The following is an 18849-nucleotide window of genomic DNA, read 5'->3' on the forward strand; positions in this document are numbered from 1 at the left end:
AGATTTTACAAAATGGCAGAAGAATGACACCTCCACCTACAACAAATTATTGTAAGCTGAACAAGTTGAACAATCTGTGAGCTGATCATCCTTTACAGAATAAACCTCTTGCTGGTAACATAGGTTGCTTAATGATATGACATCGTCTCAGCTTCCAGGAAAGCGTATCGCTTCAGAGTGACTTAAGCGCCATTTGAATTCTTTTTATGATTACTTCGCGACATCTCAAAGACGGCGGCGATATCATGCCGGTCGTTCTCTGTCTCTGCACCTCCGTCTCTCTTCTCAGACTGTCTGTCTTCCTCTGTATGTATTTGCCTCTCTCTCTCTCTCTCTCTCTCTCTCTCTCTCTCTCTCTCCCCTTCCTTATCACCGCTCTGTCTCCCTAACGTAAGTCATAGATTACACTACATAACCTGGATGTTATTATCGGTCAGTCTCCAGTTTGTAGGTCCCAAAGGGTATAACAGTGCTGTATGTAGTCCTCTTTTCAAAATCGAGGTTATCAGTGACGTCATGTTTCGTAGTAATCGAACAGAGGCGTTTATCAGACTCGCAGAGCTACTACCGCCATTGTCCCATTGCTAATGTCAGAATCCTGGTTACTGACCGAGCGGGAAAGATTTTCTTTGCCAATGCACGACTTAGTAACATTGTAATCCGCTTAGCACAGAAAAAGGAATATTTCCATCGGTCATATGAATTGCGTACGAACAACACCATTCTTGTAATTGACAACGAGCGCCCTAGACAACGCAGAGGCGGCGCACAGCCTTTGATATTTTGCCGATAAAATTAAGGTGACTGGTGTTATCTTGCTGACCGTGTTTTATCGACAGTTGAAATCGTTTGTTGCCATTACTTTTGACCTATCAAAGGTCGTGCCCCCTGGCAATTTAACCGTAACTACATTATAAAGGGCATGTATAACGAAAGGCCCGACATGACGTATCGGCTGCTATCAATAAATTCTCTTATATCATTATATACACCAGTATATTGATTGCGCATACGGCGATCTGATTGGTCGAGACGTAAAAAAAATAAACGTGTAATATACGCGTTATGGCACGGTTGGAAATATGCTTTTTGACTTTTCGCGCCAGAATTTCAATGTATTGTTATGACAATAGCAATATCCCTCTCAGCAAATGGTATAGCGCTTGGTTTGACCAGTTCACTCAATGTATGCACTCGCTATCACTTTTGCACATCGTCTTTAACGGGTCAAAATCTCATGGTTTACCCGTTGCTAGTGTGATTTATTGCTTAAATACCTAGTTGTACATGCATCCCTAAAGTGTTACATGCGTCGCGGTGTCAATATTCAAGTAAATTTTGCATATTTTATTTCAGTTGTTTACTCATGACTTAAACAAACCGCGTTTACGTAAGCGGTGACCAAACTGTAGAAAATGACCGATGAAAATTCCGCGCGCGCGGGAACTTTCACTCATGCTGATGATGTACATGTAGTTCTCTGAAAAGTTTTGAACATGGAAACGAGGCTGTCGGCAATCAGGTTTGTCCTGTACACAATTGAATGTCTGTTGTTCCTTGCGACACATAGCGATGTGCTCGTAATTTGCGTTCAGGCAACGGTATAGGCAGTTTTACAGCCATCAATTCGGCAAATTACTCAGGTGCGCGTGTTGTCCAAGTAATTGAAATGCTTTCGCGCGCAGTGCTTCACTAAGCAACCCGGCCACATCACACAGGGGGGTTCATATTTTGCAACCATAAATAGGCTTGGCATTATAACCATTCAAAGCGTTTGATCACGCGCGCTTGAAATGTCAAACACTGGCCTGTGTTTTATCATAATTTACGACTTAATGGATTGAGTGTATTGCTCGGTAAATACGTTCAAAGCAAGAACCACTATATTAATATAGCGTCTAGCCTTTCCATTTAAGTTGGTGTTTCCGTCCGCTCGTCAGAAAAATCTCCTGGTTACCAGATAAAATAAACACATATGAGAGAGATCATAACATTTATTTTTCCGTTGTGTTTGGCATTGAATAATTTGTATCGGTTTTGTTAACAGTTCATTTATTCGACATTTTCAATTGACGATGGAGAAGATCATAGAATGCGGCCTTGTGCGTGCCGACTTTCGTTTCTGCGAATTTCACATTCTGTAAGAGTTGGAAGTCGATTTTTATCCCATCAAACGATGGGACGGAAAATTCGTCTGCTCGCACGACTCTCAATTTTTGTTATGGAACGGTAACGACATGGTTCCACCTTCATTCGACGCGTGGACCTCTATGATTGGTCAATTTGTTCCGTTTAATTAGCAACGCTTGAAAACTGCAAAATTAAATTCTCTCTCATCAATTTGATATGGCGTGCCTGCATGGATAGCATTATGTCGGTGTTTTCATAATTACAGGTTTTTGTCAGCACCTATTTAGGCCTTAAGATAACAGGCATATCGGTCTAGAAAGTGGGAAAGTTTTTCTGAGAATTTCGTCATTGAAAAGCGAAGACTGTTTTCTTTCAATATCAAGAATTGAAAGTATTACGCGTAAGTTATTGTGATCAGAGAAACAAATAAGATAAATTTTACTGGTATTTGAATTCAATGTGGGTTCTATACTCATTGCTAACTTTTGGGATAAGCGTTTTAACTTTTGATATTCAGAAAAAAAACAAGGAAATTTCAAAGTTCATTCGCAAGGCCTGTAAATGAGTACACACAATTAAGTATTATAAAAAGGTCACCCAACCATCCACAAGGCACATTCTGTGAAAATAGACGTATGTTGTGTGTCACTGCGAATACACTATATGTGTATGTACAGTGTGGACAGAACGCGTTGCCACATTTTTGTGTCGGGGTTTGAATGACAAGTGGGCACTGCAAGGTCGTAATCATGATGAAGTGTTGGAAAAATAGTGACAGCAATCAAACACCAATTATCTCCTTGGACGAACTTATCAAAAGAGAAGAAAACAAACAAAAGATATTGATAGTTTTCTGTCTGGCAATTCGTGACTATGATCGACACGCCCGGTCGACACGACAGCTCGACTCATTCTGGTCGGACTATACGGACCTGTTCACCTTTTGCGATAGTCGCTAACCATAAAGTGAACATAAAGTGACATTAATGTATAAATTAACCTCCGCACATTTTGAGCTGTTTCTAGTGCCAAGTAAACATGTCAAAAACGGCCGCGACATTGGCCGAGAAATCAGAAACCAGTGATCAAAATCTCGGACAACAATAAAATTACAATTTCGGTGATCAGGCGAGAGATATATTGTCGTTTTACCTCGCAGCAATTTCATATCAATCCGCATTTAAGATCGCAATATGGTTATGTTGCAGAATTAAGAATAACCGAAGCGCCGACGAAATATGTTCCGGTCGATGGAATGATGTACGGACAAATTTCAACTTGTTGTTGCTCTGCTAAATCATACAGCCAGTTCGCCGCGGCTGGGAAGCGTGTAGCCGGTTGACCGTTTTGAATTGACTGAAATGATTTGCAGTAAACAAATGAACGGCAACCTTTGGAGACGCTTACATCAATCTGCATTTATTATCTCGTGTGTTTCCGCTGACACCGAGCGCGCTCTAAAAATATCCGAGCCCTCGTATAGAATTGATGAAGTGTATTCATCATTTCCAAAGTGCTTATCCGTACCGATAGGGTGAAAGACTGAAACTTCCTTGGCTTTTTTTTGAAGGTTGCTGTGCGTGAAGGCGAGGGAGTTTTGCTGTCTTTGTGGTTCTAACTTCTATATAAATCCACGATGAGATAATGAATTTCAATGTAAACGTGCTAGGACCCTGATATTTTTAAACCAACACTAATTAGGTATTCATATCAATATGCGGAGGTTAAGTGGCAATTAGAGAGATTTATTCATCCACAATGGAAGCTGAATTGCGAATGACCCTCTAATATACAGCAATACGTGCATGTGGGTCAGACAGCGAGCTCGTAGTCGTTGATGACATTGCGGCTATATAGCGGACGTGTCATCGTCTTATTGCCCGCTACTTGGCCAATTTAATTGCTGCACGATTCGATTAGGAGTGTGTGCAGTGTTTCAAGGTCCCACGACACTTGACGAGAAAGCTATGAGCCTCTTCATTCTACGCATTGAACGTAATCACAATAATGCATGTGATATTTGAAGTGTCTAAAATGACGAACGATTTGCAGGATGAAGGAAACTTCAGATGCCGATACTTATTACTTTTTAATTGAAGTAATATATATATATATATATATATATATATATATATATATATATATATATATATATATTATATATATATATTATTAAACAAGCTTTTGAGATAATATATAAATTATTATTATTATTGTTGTTGTTGTTGTTGTTGTTGTTGTTATTATTATTATTGTTAATATCATTATTATTATTATTATTATTACTAGTCAAGCTTTTGAGATAATCGAAGAAAGTCAAGAGCACGGGAAAAGTGTCTTTGCCCGTCAAAAGTTCCGTAAGATGCCGTTTGAATGAGATCTTTACGCGAGTTCACTCCAGCCGTCACCGGATGTTGACCACAGTCGTATTAAATGGTGGCAATAAATCCCGTAGAAATGCACATCCGAACATCTCACTGCAGTGTGTACACTTGAGGCAAATAAAAAGTTATGATATTAAAATGTAATTTGATCTCGTTGTGGACGTGTCCTCCATATCATATTCGCTCATAAATAGCTGAAAAGTCATAAATGTGAAACTGGATGTCACTAATACCGATGCCAATATTGACCAATATAAATCATAATACATTGTACATGCAGGCAATACAAAGGATTTTGATACAGCTACATTGAGAAGAATGTGCAAAAGTCAGGACTAGATTTTGCCACAGGGAGGTACGTTTTGTTCATTAGTGTCGTAAAGAGGTGAAATACAAGATTTATAAGCGGAATTTACGACTTTATCCGTAAGATATTTGATGTTTGATAACACCATATATTGTGTTTACGTCCATGGAACTGAGATACAAATATTTTATTTTCTTGGAAAGGCGTCGTCGTCAAATATCGCGTACCATTCGTTAGATTTGAAGACAGAACGTCGCTAAGACAAGCATATGTAAATTGGAAAGCGGCCACTTCAGCGAGTGTCCGATCAGGCTGATGTTAATATTCTGCGAACTGTTTGTATGTCGTCCACCACATTCTACACATATATCTAAAAAAAAGCTTCTTTATGGTTAAATTTCCAGATTATCATATTTGGTTGTATACACTAACAGCAAAGGTTTGTGTGACAGCTGGTAGCATTTAGACGTGCAAGCCACACGTCAATTATTAGCCAACTTTTAAGAGTGCTTTTTTCCCTGTAAACAAGGAAATAAATTACCAATATCTCGGCGACAGATGTCATGTATTTAATCAAGGGATGCGCATGAACGCCTCGTGTGTGTGCCCTCAATCAACAAGTTGCTGAGAAGCTGTTTTTCGGCCTAACAAGAATAGTGTAGCTTTTTCTTTATTGGCATATCCCATAACGAGTACGCTTATTCGGTTTTGGTCCTCCACGCGTTGCCATGTCAACGGGTTTTGTGTCATCTCTAAAGTGACATCTTTTTTCCCGCGTTATTGTGCATGTAAATGTCAGCTCAATTAGGACTCAAAACATGTGGCAGTCAGGAAAGCAAAAGAAATTACAGAGGAGCGAGTAGTGTCTGAATTGCGCAGAAAGGTTATCGCTCAGCTTGTGAATTTTCCAACAACGACGTAACCATGGCAACGTGCATAATAAACACTGACCGGGCGCAATTCACTTCCTTAGAAGGCATGATCGCTGATTGTCGGTTTCGAAGCCGTGAACGCTGTAATCGACAACATCATTACCATCATCATCATCATTATCATCAGCTTTCCCGCCGCCCGCCACCCCTGCAATCATGATGCCAGCCAATTCCAAGGTTGGTTGCCCTGGTGACAGGTACACCAGGGCATTCAATACCGCTGCTAACTGATTAATGAGCCCGGCGGACAATAACTTAGGTGCCGTGGGCAAATAAGTTTCTTTACTGTTTAATTTTTGTTACATTTTAATGGCCGTTATTAAATGAAATTGTATTGGAACCTGGCACGAAGACAGTGCACTTTCATCTGGGAGTACGAATTCGCATTGATGTCACAACATAGCAATGATATGTTGCCAAAAGTTTTGTAAATCGCGAACGTACTAATCAGTTGCACCGTGGACAGTAGAATCGAGACTACGTCCTGTGATAGCATTTGGTATAAATATCGCTATATATAATATCGCGATAGCGTCGATAGGAACAGACGTAGCGAAGAAATTTATTCTGTTTGATCTTGTTAGCTGACAGCTTATATCCCTGAGCACGGGATGGGGGTGGGGGTGGATACAGGTTTTGTGTTCGCGGGGGAATATCAAGGGAATATTTTAGAAGACTGCAAGTCGGTTGCGCAAAGCACATGCGGGTCCAGTATAATCTTGCCGACATCCCGGTGCCCTTACAAGGCACATAAGCTTATGCCCTATAGCACAGTCCCTTTAATCACCACACACCGATTTTTCTTTTTTCGATCTCTGGAGATTTGCCCACCGAGCCTCGATACAATTCCGGAATTGATTTTGAAAATCGTTATTGTTAGAGCTGCTACCGTGGCAGCATCGCCAATGCTACGCTGTTCTCTTTTCCCGCAACGAAATAGATCCACCTATCGATCGATCGATCGATCAACCGTCTTGTTAAAAAGGTACACTAGCAACAGCTGTAGCGAATCATTCCAGCGCGCTCTCATTAGAAATCGACAATCTGAATCGTATTGAGAAAATCGGTGTCACTGATAACGCATGCGTTAGAACCATGTTTTCTCCATGAACTCATTTCAAGCCCACAAGCTTAATATCTCCTTTTAAATTACCCGTTGCAGCTTTGATCGCCGCGAGACGCATATACCGTGAGTCTATATAACACACATTAAGAAGGTAATAGCATAGCAACTATTGACCTGGGTACCACAGTATCATCACGTTTATAACTCACACTTTTTCGCTGTTGCAGGATTTTTTGCCACGCATTTCTACGGCGCACAGTAAAATCGTACGAATATTCCATGACATCATCGTCACTCAATGCGTCGCGTGTCGCTGCATGCACCTTTCGTGGCGATAATTGCGATTGCGTAATACGAAGGTGTGTTTACACAATACTTGAATCTGTTAGGAGAAATGAGTCTTGACGAGCTGCCGTTTTCGAAATATTGATTCGTAAAAATCAGTGAGAAACACCTTTGATACCGCCATGCTTGAATATCGAATATTCGTAAAATTTGATCATGGCGTGATTTCTCCTTTAAACAGGGAACAGTGTGAAATTGTTTAATCTTGGCTTCCCCGTTCTTCCGAAAAATATGATATTGCGATTTCAATTTTTGGTGAGTTTAATTTTTACAGAAATTATTGCATTAACATAAAGTTGATACAACACGCCAAGAATATCACTGCGTATTTGAACAGAGGCTTTTGTTTGCGTTGAAAAGCGAACTGCTTGTGAATGTGCGTTCACATCTATATGAGGATTTCTGAGACCTTTGAGGTCGGGCGTTCCGTAATTCTTCCCTATTAAATTTCGTCATCAATTTTTTATGACAGTCACTCTCCGATTACTTGAGTGTCAGATGTCAGGAACCGACGTTGACATGTGACCTGCTCCGCGTGCACTGGGTCATTTTCTAGAAATGTAAATTCCACAAACCAGGCGGAGACGACAGAACATCCATGCCCGGGTCTTCAGCGCTCCAGTGGATGACTGCTCGGCTACATACCACACGCGCTGATTCGGATGTAAACACTCCAAGATTTAACAATGCTTTGCGTTTGGCTCGATCGACATGGGCATCATGAAGAAGTTTTTTACGAGCAGAAATACCAAACAACTTATAGGCATTCCTGGCACGAGGACAGTTTTTGAACGACATTAATTTATGCATTTTTGTCTTGGAGTACGAAGTCATACTGATATCGCGACATACCAATGAAAAAGTTGCCAAAAGTTATATAAATTGTGAACGTAATAACTAGTAGCGCCATTGACAGTAGAATTGTCACTACTGCCTACATCACTTGGTATGAACATAGCGACAGCGTCGATATAGAAACAGACGTATGCGTGGAAATGTATAATTCTGTTTGATCTTGTTGGCTGGCAGTTTATTTCCCTGAGGGGGGGGGGGTGCGATTTCTCAGGATTTTTGTGTGTGAATGTGTTTATGTGGAGGGGGAATATCCTAATATCAGTGATATATCTTCACACTGTTATACCACAAATATATTTTTGAGGACTCTCGTCTATGACTGAGTGTCGTAACGATTGAACGAAGACAATAAATCTCGGTTATGATAGATGAACGAAAAAGCAAAACATACCGGACACTTAGAAATTGTATACGATTTATCTTGGGTAAATGTCACCCCTGGAAGAACTTAAAAAATCACAAAAATATTACTGTAGAGCTAAGCAGCGATCTCATGGTACGTTAAGTAAATTGACTTGAAGGGTGGCTTATGACATTTGCTGTAATCAATTTCACACTTATCATTGACGAGTGATGGCACCCGCATTTAACACTCCATGTTTAATATGGGTGTGCTTAACAAAGATTATGGCTTACCCCTTTCCGCATATTATAGATCAATATTCTTTTTTTCCCTTTGTAGTAAACAGATTTTTGAAAAAACAAGGAATGATAATGGGATAGAAGGATTTCCCAGATAAGTACGAATGGTCTGGATGGCAGGGAATCAATTGCCATGGCATTCAACGTCTTTGTTATCATCTCGAGAGGATGTTGTATCCATTGGTTACAGAAATCACCAAGGGATTACATGACATGATAACAAGAACAAGATGTGGCGCGAGAGTTTATTTTCGGGTGGCATTATGTGATTTTTCGCAGTCACTGAAATTAACACATTTATTCTCTTTTTATCCGCGGTCACGTGCAAGACCCGATGGGTACGTATAGATACGACTCGTAGAAAAAAACCATCGACGCTAAAACAATAACGAAAACGTTAATAGAATTCGGGATCGACAGATGGATGGACTTTGATGTCAAGAAAGTGCTCTCCGCGGTTCGGTGTTTGTTCGACGCTGTTGATAGCAGTAGCGGCACCAGAGAGCACAAATATAACGTAGAATCGTTTTCTTACCTTCTGTAATTTCCCGCTGACGTCTACGTGAATGGTCTTGGCAGAATCGTACGACGCTCCATTGCCCATGGTGAGCGCTGACCCTGTGCGCTCGCACCGCTATCTGCCACTACTCCTTCCTCTCCGCAAAGAAACAACGGGTATGTGACTCTCCGCAATGTCGGTGATGTGCACCGAATCAAACAGAAGGGTACTCACTGTACGCGACTGGTCAGGGAACACGCAGTTTCACGAAGACGCACACACAAATCAGCCGGTCCAATAAAACGCTCTGCTGTACTGAACTATGACACGTCCTGGAACCGGTTTTCATGGGATACAACAACAGGTAACATCAACCGCACGCCGAATCTAGGATGAGAAATATATCCATGGAAACGAGAGTTAGTGTGATGGAGAACGCAGCGGTCGAAACTGCCAGATTTCATGCGTACAGGCTGACGTCACTATCGCGGGGCCCCCCCTGCGTCGCCGAACAGCGACAGTAACGAAGCCAATCAGGGGGCAGGATATTAATTGGCCCGTGCGTTGCTGGGCGACGAAGCGTGTTGCTGCGCTTCGCTCATGATGGAGATGAAACATCGCTGTTATCTGATGGTGGCGATGGCTTACACATCAAAGAAACGACTCAAGCAGATGAAAACTGAAAAAAAATCGACGACTCAATGCGCCATTAACAAGACTTAGTGAAGCGGGTATAACGACAAATATCCTATGCGGAGAAAACAGAATCGATACAAGGCATTTGCCCAATTATTTCAGTCATATCTTGTAAAATGCGCAAATGTCTAAGGTTTTTCAAATGTCGAGACAGCAAGTGTTGCCGATCGAAAGACTTGTGAGATAACAAAAATCTACCATGACGATCACTTTCAACTAACAAGAGACAAACCAGGTCTATGATAAGCATTTCCATACGAATAGCTGTGTTGCTATTTGAACGATATTTGTCGGAAAGGTTAATCCGAGCATTTCAGTTTCAAATATATCCCAGTAAACTTGGCCGCTAAACAATTGGTACACGACTGTTGAGTAGGAGTGGACCGGTCGGGCAAATTTCCGCTGTCGTTATTTTTAATATCAAGTATTTCTTTCTCGTTGTAATGAAATGAATTGTTTGTAATCGGTTTTCAACAGGAATTTTCATTTTCACCTTGTACATGACCTTCCCTCTCGTAAACTTGGTCTTTAGAATGACCAGTGGTCACTCCAGTAAATGTCTTTGTTAGTTTATGTTTATTTAATTATTTACTCATTGTCTATTTATTCATTTATTCATTTATTCTTTCATTCATCTATTTATTCATCTCATTGGTCAGTGAAAAAAGTATTTTGAGGAAAACGTATCTTTGCCAATAACAGTCCGACGACTTTGAAAAGAATGGTTTTGACGCCTATAGCCTGTTACATTTCGACTATCTTGAAATTTCACGTGTGACAAATGAAACGGGGTAGAAATGCTCGCCACAGGGGCAATCGTTCATTTACACTCGTCTAATCCAAACACGCACCAATGGAAGTTCCCTTCGTCATCAGCCAGGTTTTATGATTCGACATCGAGTACGGTGATTTCCGCAACCAAAGCCGGCGCGGGTTATAAATGACAAAAAACCAGTTACGTTGCCATGTTGCCATGTTGAACGGACGGACTCAGTCGAGGACAGCTCTGTGTATGCGTAATCGCATCCCGTGTAACAATTTTGAGAGATAATCATAGGTCGTTTTTTTCGTAAGATAATATCAACGATATACAGGAACAGCTGTGACGTCACGGAAAGGCACGATAACTATCTTTATCAGATGAAATGACAGATACGTATTGTTTGATAACAAAGGGAAATATGGGCCCAGTGGACGTAGTTTATCATACGGGAAATGGAAAATGCACACGTGTAAATTAATTTGCTGGTAGAAACAGGCACATACTGTGTTTTGTATGTTTCATGAAATATACTTAGTTGAATAACAACTTTGACAATGGAGGATTAACAAGACCACTATGATTAAGGGAAGCGTAAGAAACTAAACCAGATTCTTTCAATCTAATACTTCTTTTGAAAGTTAAGATATGTTTATCTTGGAATGTTATGCATATTTGTGGGATATATATTTAGATATTTGCAAGTAGGTTGGTAGGCAGGCAGGCAGGTAGGTAGGTAGGTATGTAGGTATAGGTCTAGGTAGGTAGGCAGGCAGACAGGCAGGCAGGCAGGCAGGTAGACAGGTAGGTAGGTAGGTAGGTAGGTAGTGGTAGGTAGGCAGGTAGGCAGGCAGGCAGGTAGGTAGGTAGGTAGGTAGGTAGGTAGGTAGGCAGGTAGGTAGGTAGGTAGGTAGGTAGGTAGGTAGGTAGGTAGGTAGGTAGGTAAGTATAGGTAGTGAACTGTGGACAGATGGGTGAGCTTACACGTCCATTGTCCTAATTCTGTGCAGATAACCATTTTCATCAGTGTATGTGTTTATTTGCTTCTTGGGTTGTATCCATGGTGACAGTATCATTGCAGAGATGAATAGATTTGAATAGGGATAATCACAAACTTGTGATCGCTATTCAAAATGTTCAATGATAATGAACTGCGAGGACACATCGTTTGAATGTCGTTGGCTCTTTTCAATGACACCACATTATATATCGATGTGTGGTCAAACTCGGCGTTACTACTCACAACATTTGATATATGCAGCTGTGTCTACAAAAATTGTTTGCCTCCCATAGTGTTACCGAATTTTACCGAGGACAGCCGAAATTTTGAAATTATGTGTTGAAAAGGTGCCAAAAGGTAGCGTCATGCAGGTATATGCGTTTATACCTCCATGGTAGTGATAACGTCATTTAACAGACGGACTATTCTGTCGGCCACTTTCTTTGTACAAGAGGAATAAACTTTTGTAAATTTTGGCAATTTCACCTGCGTCTGTAACCTATGGAGTTTCGTCGTACAGTAACTTGCGGTAAGAGGGAACGCGGAGTCCAATAACTTTGACAATAGCACAATAAATTTCGGCGTTCTTGGACGCTATTTGACCTTTGACCTCAACACCTTTAGGAAAAAAGAGAAGAGCTTACACGTTTTACAAAAAATGTACATCTAAACATTGAGTACGCACTGAGTGATGGTAAGTCGAAAACCTGTGAATTTGTGTGACCTGCAATTTACTGCGCGGGTTGAAATTTGTGTGCTTAGCAGACGCGCTGAACGCGTTCCCAGTCTGCCCGTGATTGCTATGGACATCCTCAAAACGCTTTAATATTGACTTTTCTGGTAAAATTGGACTAAAAAGGTATATAATAGTAGGGTTATTCACAAAATACGTACGCGTCGGTAATACCTGAGACGCGTAGCGCCGAGTACAATCCCTCCGCTGCACGATTTACTCGAACATAAATCCCGATATTTGTGAATGATCTTGTAACATGAAATAAAGGTGTTAAATGGAACGTCGACATGGCACCCCGGCGGTGGCAGTCCCCGGGTTGGTGGGTACCCATGCTTGTTACCCAAGTTTGAAAGTACCCCCTTTCCTAGAATAATTCTGAGAAAAACACCCCCTATTTGTGGCAAATCTGGGAGAAATTAGCTGTAAAAAACATACTCTTATTTTCGAAATCTAGGAGGTTAGTATGTTGACTTCCAGGTTCACCCTGGAGGTTGACTTTGTATACATGTACATACATCACAAATGTTTGTCCTCACCTGATTTAGTCACATTCACACACAATCATCTTCCTTATCCGTTTGGATCTGGAGTTCATATGTACATACAAACGTACAGTACTGTTTTTCATTTTCTTTGTGAGTGAGACTAGACCAGATTTAGTGTCCTAGGGAGATTGTGAAAGGACTACCCCTAATCTCGGAGGTTACTCTGAAAAAGTACCCCTTTTTCTCGATTTCACGGTCCTAGAATCTCCGAGATGACTGAAGAAAAACACCCCCTTTTCCGTGAATTTGTAACGCGCATGGGTAACCACCAACCCGGGGACTGCCACCACCGGGCATGACACCAATTCATTTTATAACCTGATGGCTCTTCAACCACCCATTTTACTTTGTGTAATGGCATGGATTCTCTTCCTACCTCCATGTTGTAATTAGGGAAATCGGCCACTTTGTTCAACCAATACAACAAATATCCGAACAATGATAGTCACTCTATTGCGAGCCCGCATGGTCATTAACAAAAACCGATGACAGAGTCACTGAGATATTTAAATTGCTAATCAGGACAAAAGAGGGCGCCCTCACTAAGCGTAATGCCAATACGCAAACTCAAGAATCTTTTGGATTTTCTTTAGCTTAAGCTTATTAACACAATTTGAAAAAAAAAAAAAAAACAGTAATTTTAAAGTTAAGCCATAAGCATAGATGGTAAACACAGACTCAAATATCAAAAGGGAGAGACGTTGCCATGGCATCTTATTATTTAGTGTGCTCGCCTTCCTTTCATTGCCACGAACGAAATATTATCCAAGTCGTACCGTTCCCACGCACACTAAGTTCCATTCGGCGTGTTACCGATGTATGGAGGGACTGAGTGTACAAGGAAGTCTCCGGGTTTTACAGGATGATCTCTCTCTGAACAATTATCATCAGGACACACACACACACACTCTCTCTCTCTCTCTCTCTCTCTCTCTCTCTCTCTCTCTCTCTCTCTCCATTTGTTAGGGTAAGCGTCCGATCCCCAGCGTGACTGTCCTAAGACACGCATCCGCCTTGAATGGAATTAGGAATTGATGGACTGTTAAATTCATCGGGAATCCTGCAGATATTGTATGCACTGTAGTCTACTTTCTCCATAATGCTTGAGTAGTTCTATTTGGTTTTCAAGAATATCAGAACATGTAAGAAAAATACTTAGTCTAGACTTAGCCTTTTGAATTCCACAACATCACTGCATATTCAGTTTATCACCAGTAAAGGAAACTAAGCAGAATTTATGTAAATCAAGTTGAGAAATTCAGAAGTTCATTCTTAAATTTGATAGAAAGTTAAAACATTCCATCGGTCACGCCTTAACACCCATGATGCTTGCTGTTCGGGAACGATCGATGTGGAAACGATCAAACTTAGTGGATCCCCATGGCAACGACTGACGCCGATAATAATTAACGACTGAGTGGGGACTACATGGTAGGAATATTTTAAGTAAATACTTGTTGCGCCTGCGCAAGGGACCTGATATGATTATCGCTTCGGGATCCGGTGCCATCGTTGTATATTAATGGCGTTGTCATGACAATTAACAAAGACAACGAAACCCTACATCTATTTACAATACTGGCAAACAAAACTCAAGGCCGGTATTTTCTGCGTTGTGAAAACTGTCTTGGTTCTCGGTAATGAGAGTATGAAATTCATTTATTTGTCAGGAAAAAAGATATTTTTGGTGTCCGGATTATTGAATCTCCAGTCCCTGGGTCAAAAGTCAACGAAATGTGCGAGAATCACAGCGGGCAATAATTGAAATTTACTGTTACGATCAAGAGTTTAGAAGATTACAGCTGAGTCATACTTAACGCCGTTTTGTTCTTGTAGTGACGTCAATAGTAACCGGAACTTTACGATATTAAAAACTCCATTGTTGACTATATGTGACGCAATTTTTTAGGAACGATGCTTTCTTAGATGAAATGGCGAATAATGGGAGGGCATTTCGGCGTTTTGTTTCACTCCGGTATTGTAGCTTCGGCACAGCGCTGCAAACGCAAATAACGATACTGTGTCACCATGGTTATTTTTTGATGTTTACGATAAAAACAGTATCAATGTTTAGATGTGAAATTCATCCTTATTGCGACAGGCAAGGAAAGAAAAAAAAAGACGTAATTTTCATGGTCATGCATACGTATTTCGCGAGCAAATCAAACATTGCTTTATTTCATCGCGACCTTCACCGCGCCTCGCGATATTTTCTTTTTTGTTAGGTTGAAGTACGCTGCGTTGTGGCTCTCTTCGGTGAGTTCAAGCCGAAAAATGAAACGTACAGAATTTGAAACTGACAATGCCTAATTTGCATGTTTGTACGGATATCATTCGAATCCTTGGCGTAAAAATTCCTTGAAGATTCGAAGCGCAGAAACAGCTCGTAAATACTTCTGTTTGCCAACCACAACGTGTAAATACATCCTTCATCGAAGGAAACTTTGCTCGTAAGTGTCAACAAATATTACCCGCGATGAATGGTACAGCAAATATTGTATTTGCCCCCTTCGCACATGTTTTTTGGCTGTTTTGAATTCGTTGGCACGCAATTCAAGCAAATGTGTTAGCTGTTTCAATTACGGTGATGGGCACCACTGGCCGTAAAACGTGACCCGCCAGGCAAGCACGGCACCGACAGTGCCGTCCCACCGGTAGCGCCAGCCCCATTTTCCGCGCCTGTAGGCCATTTCACCCGTACAAACGCACTTATTTGAAAACAAAGTAGGTTATAATATCTTCGTAAGTGTGTGGTGCATTCTTAAATGGGCCCTCCGCGCTGAAAATTTCTGTCCAAACGTAACTGGCGCAGGTTAAAATTTTAGACTAAGTGTGTTTTCGTTACAACAATCATCAATGGTAAAATATGCAACACTCATGTTACTGGAAATTTTATAACTGTGTCTTTAGCGACGTAAAATCTCAAATATGAAAGAAGCAATCTATATCACTCTGCTAGAAAAGCTAAACTAGAAACAAATTGTAAACGTCGCCTTACCTGCAGCAAAAAGAGAGTCGAATTACTGAATTTTGACAAAGAGATGCTTTTTCACTCGACTCGACGAGTCCTGGGGACGAGCAATTTCCTCCGTTGTTCGGTGTCGTGTACTGACGAGATGTAGTGTTATGATAATTACACTTCTCACGCTCCGATAGGCACTGAGAGAGTCAGCGTTGACACCGTGCCAGCGATTTGCTCGGTTGAACACAAGCCACGTGAGTGTCATGTGACCTTATGACGGTTTCAATGTGATGCGCTCAACTGTCAACTGTTTTTTTTCCGGCGAACTTGTACCATCCTGTATCTCGGCGTGCGGCGCTTGTCGCAGTGAACTTAAATCGTCAGTTCCAAGTTAATATCATTTGCTCACCTAAGAATCACCGGACCGCGCTCCTGTCCTACGATATTCTTGACTCATGATGGTAAGTATGTACAAACATACCATGAAGATAGTGTTGAAATGTCAAAATTTGATTAACTACAGGAAACAATATTGCTCAACCTGTACATCTGCCGCCGACTAAAGCACATTTACTTTTATATCGTTGCTTGAGACAAGTACAAGTCTTCTCTTGTAAATCGAACTTTAACGATAAAGGACTCAGCAAAAATTAACAGTGCTGAACCAAAACCAGACGAGCGGATATGATCATCGACGGCACCTGAGTATTTCATTGACAGAGAAGTGACAGACGGTGCATGGACAAAGAAAAGATTACAACACAAAATTATACTTAATTCAAACGTGTGTTGAGAAAAAATTGCTGCTGAGAGAAATTTGACAGAATGGATGTACAGCACAATTTTGCATGTGAACTCTAGGACATCCGGACAATTCTTATGTGTTGCCCATCACGTCGAAATTAATGACGTTTTTTTGTTAATCATAATTTAGATAATATCTTTCAAATAAAATTGGAAATAATGCAATGAGTGAAGCTGGCATTCCAGGGAGAATTTCATAGATTTTTATTTTTTTTCTGCAATACTGAATAAGTCATCCCAGCAAGATGCAAAAACGCTAAGGCCGATAGTGAGGTTGTCGTCTGCACATCCGGGTTATCAACATTTCTTGTCCATCGAATATCTGAGAATCTTCGAAGTTTCGCTCCATGTGCAATCCTTTTTCGTCGGCGTAGCTCTCATCCTCGATTTACATAAAACCGCTTGTGTAAGCCCTGGCTTTATATACTTTTCCCCCAAACAACCATATTTGTCACTGCCCGTGGGGTTACAATCCTGCCAGACTGAAGAATCAGATCATATTGACAATAGTAACAAGCCTCCGGGAATTTGTTTGACCTTACAATGGTGTCAATACCATAAACCTTGATATTCCCATTGAAATCAAAACATGGTGGGATTATGAATCGAGCTATTAAATGATTGTTAAGAAATAAACCTTGATATTCCCGTTGAAACCAAAACATCATGGGATTGGTTGCAAAGCTACATGGGAGAATTGTCAATGGACAGTTTCTAAAGATGCTCCCTATCTCTAAACCTGATAGCGAAATGGCACCTAAATCCAAAGTGCACCGTATTGAAATATTCTGTATTACACACTATATCAAACATATGCGATAGGATGTCCCTTAGGGCTTCCAGTTGTTACTTCATTTCTGTGTTTTATAAATTATTGACCCTCTGCATCCAAACTGTCCTGTTTCTTTTCAAAATGTTATCAAGGTATTTGTTACGACCATAGACAACGCAATAGAACATACCAGCATAAAGTGGAATGATACCGGATTTCTAAAACACACGAGCATCTAAGATGAAACCCCCCTGATGGTTGTTAGATCACGCATGTGCGATAGATACATGCTCATTTTTTTGTGCGTGGAAGATCTAAAGTACCCTGTGTTGAAATACTGTGAATTACACACTACACTTATAGACGTCGTACAGCCACATCATGAGTTCTTGCTAAAATGCAAACCCAGAAATATGTCGATGTATAGAAACATCAAATTTGCCCACAAGGCGTTGTTTCCTGTTGCCGGAGTTCTAGTGACCCCGGGTCATATACATGTACGTTTCATTGCCGTTCCTCCATGGTTTTGTTGTTGTTTAATTTTCTCACATTTTCTCTAGTTCCGTTACTCTATAACACAGTTTCATGTAATTCCATACATGCTTGCTTACACATATAAGGAGACTTTCTCAGTTTGTACAATGGCTTTCTGAAAGCTGAACCCGAACAAATTTAAGGTTTCGGCATGACGCAAATCGCTGAAGTTAAAAGTAACCCTAACATACATACAAAGTTCACAAGAAGAAGGATAACAACTGAACTATATCTTTATATTTACAAAGTTTGATAACGCTATATAAAGTCGCTTACGGACAACTTGAAAGAAATTTATGCAACATCAGTGTGTGAAGTTCTGCAATTATAGTGTTCAACTGGTGAACTTCTTATGATCAATGGATAATGGGATATTGTTTGACCTTATTGACCTAACAGTTAGTACAGTTACTGTCTTGTCGTTATTTTTTCCCATGTTGAGTTCACGATCACATTAAATCGGAAATAAAGAGCATAACATCGGAGCGAAATGTCTGATTAAATCTCACTCTGAGTTTCGCGCATCCATTCTCATTTGTTACCGGCGACAAAGCTTTTTCGACACGTTTACACTACTGTCTGTGTTGTAATTTTGTCGTTTGGCCAAAAAAAATAATAGGTTTGTTTCTGGTCATTGACATGTGGCAAAAATGGTGCAGCGATGCTATTTTTTTTATTTTTTTTGTGGAACTTGATTCATTTGTCCCTTTTTCCATGGGAGCAAATGAAAAACAGGAAAAAAAAGAGTTTAAGCGCACACTTTGAAATGATGCGCGCGATGACCAGAAACAAATCAATTTTTTGGCCTTATCCGTGTACCTTGTCGTCTCGACCCTTGTGAAAAGAGGCGTATACCTATCAAGGCTATCGAGTTGAAATA

At 40.6% G+C, this 18849-nt stretch overlaps 1 protein-coding gene across 5 annotated transcripts in view; it reads right to left on the reverse strand.

Moving 5' to 3' along the window:
- LOC139127414 (high affinity cGMP-specific 3',5'-cyclic phosphodiesterase 9A-like) overlaps positions 1–9398 on the reverse strand; it is a 63644-nt gene extending 54246 nt beyond the window's left edge. For all 5 annotated transcript variants that reach the window (XM_070693337.1, XM_070693335.1, XM_070693336.1 and 2 more), the window contains exon 1: positions 9197–9398. In XM_070693337.1, the coding sequence (XP_070549438.1) occupies positions 9197–9265 (69 nt within the window). In that variant the 5' untranslated portion in view covers positions 9266–9398. The remainder of the gene's footprint in view (positions 1–9196) is intronic.
- Between the last annotated feature and the right edge of the window lie 9451 nt (positions 9399–18849).

Source organism: Ptychodera flava, unplaced genomic scaffold, assembly GCF_041260155.1.
Source record: "Ptychodera flava strain L36383 unplaced genomic scaffold, AS_Pfla_20210202 Scaffold_31__1_contigs__length_3010019_pilon, whole genome shotgun sequence".
Lineage (NCBI taxonomy): Eukaryota > Metazoa > Hemichordata > Enteropneusta > Ptychoderidae > Ptychodera > Ptychodera flava.